At 41.4% G+C, this 11,378-nt stretch overlaps 1 protein-coding gene across 2 annotated transcripts in view; it reads left to right on the top strand.

Moving 5' to 3' along the window:
* LARS2 (leucyl-tRNA synthetase 2, mitochondrial) overlaps positions 1–11,378 on the top strand; it is a 111,285-nt gene that overhangs the window by 43,143 nt on the left and 56,764 nt on the right. For both annotated transcript variants that reach the window (XM_034760969.1, XM_034760970.1), the window contains exon 7: positions 4,212–4,355. In XM_034760969.1, the coding sequence (XP_034616860.1) occupies positions 4,212–4,355 (144 nt within the window). The remainder of the gene's footprint in view (positions 1–4,211; positions 4,356–11,378) is intronic.

The raw sequence follows: 11,378 nt of genomic DNA, 5'->3' as shown, positions 1-11,378 counted from the left end.
TGCAACAAATAATAAAGAACAGTTTTTAAACAATTTTGACTTTATTTCCTTTCATATATATGGGGGCAGGTAAATTCAAGAGAAACAAACACAACTGTCATACCGTACCCTGGCCAGTCATGAAACTGGCTTTCAAAGCTTCTCTGATGTGCAGCGCGCCCTGCTGCGCTCTTCTAATCGCCCTGTTGTCTGGCTGTGCGAAATTGGCAGCCAGGCGAGTTGCCTCAACCTCTCATCCCGCCATAAAAGTTTCCCCCTTACTCTCACAGATATTGTGGAGCACACAACAAGCAGCAATTACAATTGGAATATTGGTTGCGCTGAGATCTAACAGAGTCCGTAAACTGCACCAGCGCCCTTTCAAACCTCCAAAAGCACACTCCACCACCATTCTGCACTTGCTCAACCTATAGTTGAACTGCTCTTTACTACTGCACAGGGTGCCTGTGTACGGCTTCATGAGCTATGGCATTAAGGGGTAGGCTGGGTCCCCGAGGATAATGATAGGCATTTCAACATCCCCAACAGTAATTTTCTGGTCTGGGAAGTAAGTCCCTTCCTGCAGCTGTTCCTGAAGATGCACCTTTCCTGGTCATCCCACATTGATGTCGGTGAAACTTCCATTGTGATCCACCACTGCTTGCAGCACCATGGAAAAGTACCCCTTGCGGTTTATGTACTGGCCACCACGGTGTGCCGGGGCCAAGATGGGGATTCCGTCTATCGCCCCGCCGCAGTTAGGGAAGCCCAGCTCATTGAAGCCATCCACAGTTGTCTGCACATTTCCCAAAGTCACTACCCTTGATAGCAGCTGGTCAATGATTGCGTTGGCTACTTGCAGCACAGCACCCCTACAGTAGATTTGCCCACTCCAAACTGATTCCCGACTGACCAGTAGCTGTCAGGCGTTGCAAGCTTCCACAGTGCTATGGCCACTCGCTTCTCAACGGTGAGAGCTGCTCTCATTTTGGTGTCTTTGCACTTCAGGGCAGGGGACAGCAAGTCACAAAGTTCCATGAAAGTGGCCCTACGCATACGAAAGTTTTGCAGCCACTGGGAATCATCCCAGACCTGCAACACTATGCGATCCCACCAGTCTGTGCTTGTTTCCCAGGCCCAAAATCAGCGTTCCACAGCATGAACCTGACCCAGTGCCACCATGATCTCCCAATCACCACATGCCGTGCATCTAGGAACGTCTGTGTCCATGTCCTCATCAGTATAGTAATCGCACTGTCATCGCTTCCTCGCCGGGTTTTGCAGGTACTAAACATACTGCTGCATAATGTGCGAGGTATTTACAATGGTCAAAACTGCAGCAGAGATCTGAGCGGGCTCCATGTTTGCGGCGCAATGGCGCCTGCATGGGTAATCCTTGAAAAAGGGCGCGAAATGAGCTGTTTGGTTCAAGATGGCCGATAAAAGGCGGTAAATGGTTGTCTTCTGTAGCTTCCACGGGAGCCCAGGACAGCTTCCGCCGCTTTCTTCAGATTGTCTCTGCGGCTCTGTTCATGGTGGGCAAGAAACAGCAGGGAATTGTTGCTTTCTGTAGCTTCCATGGGAGCCCAGGACCGACAACATGGAAAAAGCGTTGAGAGCAGAGTTTGCGGCGGAAACGTGAGCAGAGTTTGCAGCGGAAGCTGTGCAGCTCTGTTCACGATGGCCGAGAAACAGCAGGGAATTGTTGCCTTCTGTAGCTTCCACGGGAGCCCATGACAGACAACATGGAAAAAGTGGAGGAAGCTGTGTGGCTCTGTTCACGATGGCCAAGGACATTCGAAGTGGATTCAACATACCAGGAGACAGGCGGTGCACCGTGCTGCACCGTCTGCTGGCAGCATGGCGTCTGCCGTAGCTTTCACGGAGGGAGGAGCGAGTGACGGCACACACCCAGAAAAACCCGCAAAAATGTTTTTGCCTCATCATGCACTGGGAGCTTAACCCACAATTCCGATGGGCGGCAGAGACTGCGGGAACTGTGGGATAGCTACCACAGTGCACCGCTCCGACATTCGATGCTAGCCTCAGTACTGTGGACCCACTCCGCCGAATTCACGTGCTTTAGTGGGGACACATAACATTGAATGTATGTACTTGATTCTGGAAATTCGAATAAAATAACTTTGAATTAATTTCGTACTGTAGATGTACCCTTAGGGTGCTATCCTCCTCCTAGCAAAGTCATTGGAAGATTTGCCATTGACTTAAATGGGATCAGGATTGACCTCATCAGCAGTAAGACTCTTCAGTCTGTGCTGACACCAGTTAATGCACCTCTTCATCTCTGCCTCCAGCACTCTTGAGATATGCCTTAAACAGTCTGAAGTATCATTTATTGCAGTTATAAATGGAGTACTAGAGGAGCAACTGTGGCTTTGCTAAGGCTATAAGGGTAGCCTTGAGCAAAGATGGATGTAGAGCTCCATTCCATGACTGTGAATGCCAAGCCAGTAATTACCAGTTTACACATTTGTTTAATTAGTCTGGGAACTGGAGTCAGTGAAAATTAGCAGAGTCTGTCTCTGTCTTTCAGCTTCAGTAAAGAACCCAGTTTATATTCATCATAACAGACTCCTGTCTCTTCTCTAAAGTGAGAGACTGCATGAGTTCTGAACACTAGTGGAGAGGATGCAGTAGTGAGACAGAAGGGACAAAACACAGCTTTAAATCCCTGATTATGACTTTCATCTACTGACTTACATGTGGTGTTGCTCTATTTTTTTTCTTCATTGATTGTGATGGAGTTGTCTATTTGAAAAGTTCTGGATTGTGTAGTAGTACTAATTAACACCACTGTCTCATGGCTAGTTTAATCGTAGTCCAAGATTTCAACAAATATGCTTCTCCTCAATATCTGCAAACTAAAATCATCCCATTTCTTCTCAGCTTTGGATCATAGTTATTTAGCAAAAGAAAAGGAGTTCATAATGATACTGCTTCATTTTGTCTTTTTAGCTTTTTATTATTTTTTTAATATTGTCTGTTTTGTGTTCATCAATGTTTTGTTTTAACTTTGCAGTGGTCTAGTCATCTTGTTAGGGAATGTTTTATAAATAAAATGGTCACTGTTTTTAGAGCCACTTTTACAATGTGCTATACCATTATTGAAGATACGTATTTTGATTGGCTTTGAAAATGGATTGTAATAAATTAATCTCGCATGGTATGATATTAAGTATCTTTTTAATTTCAAAAAAGTTTGACGTTATTAGTAGGTTAAAGATAAAAGGTAGCTGAATCACATTAAGCATGAATTCCCATGGAATACTTGTATTCATGTGAGCTTGATTTGTAGATGGAATGAATTAAATATAGATATTTTTGATGAAAAATTTTAAATTCCTATCATTTATATTGTATAAATCAATGCAGGCAATCAGATGATGCATAAATAGTCACTGTTAATAACAATTGTGTTCCTAAGGGGAAGGGAATCAAGCAGCTACATACTACAGTATTTCCCTTCACACAATTTGTGAAGTGGTTTTTGCTTCTTCCCAAGCACAGGCATTGTGTTTAAGAAGAAGAAAGGATACATGTGATTAGGGCTGGACTTGAACACAGATATTTTCTACACTATACCATTTTGTACTTTCTAGTTTACTTGGATTGATATAAATAGGAGAGAGTGATATCTAAAATAACATATATTGAGTAGTCAAATTCAGTGCAGGAAATGTTAACTCTGTTTAACTTACTTATATTTACAGCTGACCAGTGTTACTTGAACATTTTTATATGTGATTCCTCAACCTCTCAGGTTAGAGCTCTTTAGCTATAAATTCTCCTCATACTTACCCCCAGAGCTTTTGGATCAGAATCAGCCTATTTAACTTCAGACTATATTCTTGCTCTGTAAAGCCAATGAGAATGATGTTCAGTAGTGTTTTTACTTCATTATTGAAGATCACAAATGTCCTTGGGTCACTATACCCCCTGTTAGTACAATCAATCCAAGTATGCGTGTCTTAACTCTGTAGAAAGGTAGCAGGCTTCGTTGTTGGCCTTTGAGTTCTGAAGAGCACAGTGTCCAATAGATCCCCAGTTGAATCTCAATTCATGGAGATGACTCTAATGCACGTTTTTATGCAGAGATCACGGGAGCCTTGGAAACTATCTTTGTATGAGTACTGTCAATACCTGAAAAGTTAGATCTACTTTTTGTGACACACATACTAAAACTAGTACTTTGTTTCCTAAAACATTTTTAGGCCATGGTTAATTGGGACCCAGTGGATCAGACTGTTCTAGCAAATGAACAGGTGGATGAAAATGGCTGTTCATGGCGTTCAGGAGCAAAAGTGGAACAGAAGTACCTCAGACAGTGGTTTATCAAAACTACTGTTTATGCAAAGGTGTGAGTATGAGGTTTTTGGACATCACCCCACAAAATCTCTCTTCAGGTCTTCATCAGGCTAGCAGGAGAATGTGTTATGCATGCGTTCGTGCACAAACTATTATTCCTATTTGCCTTTCTCCTCCTCCTCTAAAGTAAGAGATCTAAATAACTGGTTTAGGATTCAGCAGTGGAGAAGTCAAAAATGGGAATGGTTTGTTCTCACCAATAGGTACTTTTTTTTTATATCCTGTTTTTATTTTTTTCTTATATATGGCCAATCAGGAAAATTAGGTTTGCCTTTCACATGTGCTTCTTATAGGTAAGGATCAGTGTTTTAAAATATATTTGAGTTGAGTAACCCTGTCAGAGTCTCTTCTCCTTTCACTTGTCATGTGAATCTTCAGCTAACAGGGACTGAATAATCATTAATTATTTTTTTAAAATTCTTTTTCCTCCTTGAAGCTTCTACAAAATGTTTGATCATTACCCATGAATATTAACAACCAAGGCACATACTGTAGGTAGATCATCTTTCTGTTTATCTACATTCCTCTTTTATATCCACTTTCCTTCTCTGCTTTACTATGTTTCTTCCTTTTTTCTCCTGGCTACTACTTTTGCTTAACCTCCAAGTATGTGCTTAAGTAAACCACCAAATAGCAATCATGCACAAAGGGTCAATAATATGTTATGCAGTCATCTTGGCTGTTGCATTAATCAAGTGTACCTTTGTCATAACTATAAAGGGAAGGGTAACAGTTCTCCTGTGTACAGTACTATAAAATCCCTCCTGGCCAGAGACTCCAAAATCCTTTTACCCGTAAAGGGTTAAGAAGCTCAGGTAACCTGGCTGACACCTGAACCAAAGGACCAATAAGGGGACAAGAGACTTTCAAATCTTGGTGGGGGGGAAGGCTTTTGTTTGTGCTCTTTCTTTTGGGGGTTGTTCACTCTTGGGACTAAGAGGGACCAGACATCAATCCAGGCTCTCCACATCTTTCTGAACAAGTCTCTCATATTTCAAACTTGTAAGTAAACAGCCAGGCAAGGCGTGTTAGTTTACCTTTGTTTTTCTCAACTTGTAAATGTACCTTTTACTAGGGTGTTTACCTCTGTTTGCTGTAACTTTGAACCTAAGGCTAGAGGGGGGTCCTCTGGGCTCTTTAAGTTTGATTACGCTGTAAGTTATTTTCCATCCTGATTTTACAGAGATGATTTTTACCTTTTTCTTTAATTAAAAGCCTTCTTTTTAAGAACCTGATTGATTTTTTCTTGTTTTTAGATCCAAGGGAGTTGGATCTGTATTCACCAGGGAATTGGTGAAGAGTCTCTCAAGGCTACCCAGGGAAGGGAATTAGCATTGAGAGTGGTGGCAGCGGACCAGATCTAAGTTGGTAGTTAAGCTTAGAAGTTTTCATGCAGGCCCCCACATCTGTACCCTAAAGTTCAGAGTGGGGAAGCAGCCTTGACAACCTTGTTTATGCACATAACATTTTTTAGGCTTCCAGTATGTCAGGAGAGATATTTTTGGTTTGTTTTTAGAATTGGTTATTGTTACTTCACCTATATTCATTCATTTCTTAAAATAAAGAAAACAAAAATTGAACAAAAATGCTGTTTGCTCATATGGCACTTCACCAATGATGACACATTTTAAGGGTAGAAAGAGTGACTATGCAGATACTATTTTAAGTAATCATGACCATGTTGTCTCATTTTTCAAAACTTATCAGTAAACTTAAGATACTGTCAAGTAACTTTTATAGATTCTTTTTTTAAAAAAGTAAATTTTAATTAGCTTTTTTGTTTTGACAAATTTCTTTGGTAAAAGTATATTGGGCTTAACTGATGGCATTATTATTCAAACTATTATCTGTGCATTTTAGAATCTTATTCTGAAATATTTAGTTACTATGGTTACTCAGCTAGGACTGTATGCAGATTCATCTGTTAGTTATTTCTGTATACAAGTGTAAAATGGTATAGTTATTTTTTATGCACAGCCAGCTAAGTCTTCAAATAATGATACGTAAGGTTGGCCTTTGTTAGCCCTGCCCTCTCCTGAAGGGGTGCTCTGAACATTTCAATAACATTTTGATATTTGGTTTTAAAAACTCATACTAAGGAGCAGAAAATAGATACATTCCAAATGTTGCAAAACAGAAAACTTCGAAATGTAATTTTTTTTCATGAATTCATATCCCTGTTTTTTGTCCAACTCTAGGGTAGTATATTTATACTTCATTTTAAAAATGTGGAAATTTGCAGGAACCACAAAATCCTGCCGTAGTTAGTTTATAGCCAACTCTGAGAATTGCTCTCTCTGAGTGCATGTTTTTTAAACAAATATTTAGAGGCACATCCTTCCCATGGTACACAGGTTGAGTAGCTGGATAGTACATTATGAAGTTTTAGGCATAGTTTCCTACGCAACCCCTGGATGGAGAAATGGTCAGTGAAGGGACCTACCAGCTCGGTTGCAACTTTTCCCTTGACTTGCCCTTACACCTAACAGTCACTTTCTCAGCATTGTGTAGGAAAACCCCTCAAAGAAAGATTCCAGCACACAGGAGTTTGTACCTTCTGGACAGGGGTTAGGCATTCAGCCCTACCAACATTCACAAACTGTGGAATCAAGGGAGTTCCACTGCTGTCCCTCCATTTGTCAGTTTTTGAGGTAGAGAGCTGAGTGGGTGTCACTGTGAATGTATTCATGAATGCATATGGTTTATTAAAGTGCATAAATTAAACCTCAGCTATGAAGAAAAAGACAACTGAGGAACTGTCTAATTTGAGTGAGGCAACAGAAGGAAATATTTCAATGTTATTAAATCCCAGATTGATTTGTCTTTAGAATTAGAATTCTGTGCTCCATGGCAAACCTGTGATTGTGCTGTTAATACCATGGACAAAAGAAATCTTGAAAAATATCACAGATTTTTTTTAGAAAATTGAATGCTTATTTCCTACTGTATGATTTTATCTGCCAGTATTTAGAACAGCATTCCATGCTGAAAAAAAGTGAAATTTGTGTGTGATGAGCACAAGTGGAATTAATAAAATTCTTGCAAGGAGAGAATGCTCAGATTAAAAGCAAATTCTGATTAACTTGTATTAATGGTTGGTTATGCCATAGAAAAGTATTGCAGTAATTTATTTGTCAGCAGTAGTGGTGACATCAAGAATGGAAATATAGGTCCAAATATGACTAGGCTTGTGTGTCCTGATTTCATGTTTCTTGAATATTTTTCTTGTTTTATTTCTGTGGTACTGCGCAGAATGGCTGCCTCCTTACTCCACAACAAAATAAAACCAAATACTGCCTTTTAGTGGAGAAGGGATCTTGACAGTATCTCAGTTAAAGTGCATAATGTAAGGTAAAGTCTTAGTCGTGAGGAGAATAAAGATGTTGCCTTTTAATCTTTAATTTTTCAGACTCTGGGATTTTATACTTCCCGCACTCAAAGTTCTATGTCAGACTTACCATCCCTCTGGCTGAATGGGGCTGATACAAATCCCTTTGGAGCCCTTACTCTTGAGTCATGTAAAGCACTGTCTCCTGTACAGGGGCCCAGAGCACTGTCTCTCTTGGCACTTGTTAATGCAAGGTGTGAACCCACATGGCAACACAGGAATTACTTGTAGGCATCCAGGCCAGGCTGTACTTTCAGGCTTAATATAAATAAAGTATAGCATCAAATGCTACAATACTATAGATCTAAATTCCTATTATACAATAGCAACTAAAGCAATGGACTTTCAGGGTTAATTTTTTTAAATAGAAACACCTAATCTATTGCAGTTCTTGGAGTCAGATTTGCAGAATGAATGTGACTGTTTTTCAGTTTTCTCCAAGTGAAAATGTATGTTTGTGACTAAAGAATATGGGGAAAAATTCTCTTCAGTGACATAAACAGAGAGAAAGCTGAATATTTTAGGAACTCAATTATCCTGTTTTGTAACTCAGTTATTTATCTCAGTTGTATCTGGTCAGGCAGCAGTGTTTGACAGTGAGTTACAGAATATAGAAAGAGGCAAAAACTGCTGAGAATTGAGGCTCTTGCTAGTGAGAGTTTGAAGCAGGTACAGTACCAATGTTATTGCTCCTTGTGTATATATATATATTTTTTTCAGGATACTTCACACTTGGGAAATAAGATTTAAGTGTGACCTATTGTAGTGTAGAAAGAGGCAATTGAAGGTAGAGGAATAAAATAATAAGAGATGGGGTGGAAATTAAAAATCCAGTTCTGTAAGAAAAAAAAAATACATGAGTTGGAAATACTTCAGTAGAGCACTAAATAGATGAGATGTATGTAATATTACCTTTATTTGCCACTATATTGTTATATGTTAAATTTTAGCAAATGACTTTCTGTAGCATCATAATACTTGAATTATATTCAGTTACTCTCTTGGGAGTACGGGTAAATATAAGTAAGAACTTAAATTTGCCAGCTTAAATTTAACAGATCTTGAGTATACCCATGGCTTCCTGCTAATGTGATTTCAAACCCAGCACTTTCCCACACTATTTTGTGTTTAAGTGTAAGACATTTTTGTTTATTAATAAATTGAGTACTTTTGAAGTAAAATCATTTGCCCACTTCTTCGTGTTATCCTCTCTTATATTAGTGCAGCAGTTCAATCAGCCAATTTCATAAGTGTCAGCTGTAAGTAGAATAAAAAGTTTTGGTTTTACATCTTACATGTTAAGTTTTGATTTTCTCATATGGTAGAAGTTTCTGTTTACTTCATTTACTATCATTGAAGTATTGAAACTCTTTTCGTATCAGTAAGGATGTGATATCAGGCATCCATCTGTCATAGAATTCATATTTCCCTAAAGTCAGATAGAGATTCAGTTTTCTTTATTTTAAAATCTGTCACCCCACTCCAGCCCATCCCTTTTAGTGCAACAGAGGAGGGATCTCCTCTTTGTTGGGAAACTATTGGAAAACCTTAGTTTTAAGTCCTCTGTATCCTGAATTTATTTGATTAGATTGCTATGTAGATATAGGCTCTATTACGGTATAATTCTTGGCTAGACTACCAAAATTTGACCTGGCTTTACTTTGTCTTTGTTTCTGTTGAAGATTGTTATTCATGCCTTACATTTCCCCTTTCAATTATTACAATTCCTTCTTTTAGATCTGCTTAAAATTGGTACTTTTTAACCTTCAGAAAGTCACAGAATGGTGCTACTCTCTTACTTGAAAGTGGGGCCATCTCAAGTTGATGATATTCTCACTGGCTTTAAATCTGCCCTTCTGATTTCCATAACCTTCCTTGGACTTGCACTATTCTAACTTTTTGATCTCATTCCGTTTTATTCACATCTCATTTACTGTACTCCTCCTTCCTGGTGTTAGAGAATTATTTTTCTTGTGGTGCTGTATCCTTCCTTCTAGGCCAACCAAAGGGAGGAGAGTTCCTTCTAGACAGGTGTGGGCAAACTTTTTGCCCCGAAGGCCACATTGAGTTTCTGAAATTGTATGGAGGGCCAGTTGGGGAGGCTGTGGCCTGGCCCCCGCCCCCTATCCAACCCACCCTGCTTCTCACCCCTGGGACTCCTGCCCCATCTATCCCTCCCTCCCTGTCCCCTCACTGCCCCTGGAACCCCCAGCCCTGATTGCCCCCCGTCACGCCATCCATCCCTCCCTCCCCGTCCCCTGACTGCCCCCGGACCCTCCGCCCCTGATTGCCCCCCCCGTCGCCCCATCCAACCTCTCCTCTCATTCCTGACTGCCCACCCCCAGGACCCCTGCCCCATCCAATGGCCCCCAAACCCCTGCCCCTGGCTGCCCCCTGCAACCCCATCCAACCCCCCTCCTTCCTGACTGCCCCCTGGGAATTCCTGCCCCCATTCAACCCCCCTGTTCCCTGCCCTCTGACTGCCCCGACCCCTATCCACACCCCTACCCCCTGACCACCACCCTGAACATAGGCACCGACTCTGTGGGTGCTCCGGGGCTGGAGCACCCATGGGGAAAAATTGGTGGATACTCAGCACCCAACGGCAGCCAAGCTCCCCACCCCGCCCCAGCTCACCTCAACTCCGCCTCTGCCTCCTCCCCTGAGCGCACCCGTCCCTGCTTCTCCTCCCAGTGCTTGCCACCACAAAACAGCTGTTTCTCAGCATAACAAGCTCTGGGAGGGAGTGGGGGGAGTGGGTTCGTGGCGCACTCAGGGGAGGAGGCGGGGCAGGGATTTGGGGAGGGAGTCCAATAGGGGCAGGGAGGGGGTGGAGTTGGGGTGGGGACTTTGGGGAAGGGGTTGGAATAGGGGCAGGGTAGGGGTGGAGTGGGGGCGGGGCGGGGGTCGAGCGCCCACTGGCACCAGGAGAAGTTGGCGCCTGTGACCCCAAACTCCCCTGCCCTCTATCCAACCCCCTCTGCTCCCTGCCCCCTTACCTCACTGGCTGGACCACCGGCAGCATTTCTAGTGTAGACATGGCCTGACTCTTGATTTGTATTTCTTTGTTCATTTTGTTAGTGTGTGTATTGCCAGAGCGCAGTTTAAACTTTTGTTACTCCCTTATTTGACTTAGGTCACTTAACCTTTCTCCTTACATCCATTCTCTTTGTCACTTTATCGCATTTGATTTTATTCCATTCTTTGTTTCAGACTTTGCTCTGCCAGTGGATGCCTTTATTTTCCCTGCTATTTCTGGTGTCTAATCTAATTACAGAACTAGCTTTTCGCCACATTTATTTATATTTTCGCTATGGTTCCAAATTGTATCTTCTCTGTTTGAAAACAAAGTGAGGGACCAGAATTTTCAAACTTGGGTGCCTGAAGTTAGACTCCTAAATCCGTATTTCAGGCACCCAAATAAGTGTCTTGATTTTTCAATGGTGCTGAGCACTCCCATTTACTTAATCAGGAGAGTGAAAAAACTAGTATTACCCCTGTTACTGACACTTTTTTCAGCGTCTAGTCCATCTTAATTTTATTCGGTGATGAACATTTCAGAAAACGTTTTTCTTTGAACATTTTACAAAAATGTTTTCATTTACTCAAATGATTTTTAAAAAGT

The sequence above is a fragment of the Trachemys scripta genome, chromosome 2, assembly GCF_013100865.1.
Source record: "Trachemys scripta elegans isolate TJP31775 chromosome 2, CAS_Tse_1.0, whole genome shotgun sequence".
Taxonomy (NCBI): Eukaryota; Metazoa; Chordata; order Testudines; family Emydidae; genus Trachemys; species Trachemys scripta.
The sequence above is the reverse complement of the archived record's forward strand: the minus strand, read 5'-3'. Positions and strand labels throughout refer to the sequence as shown.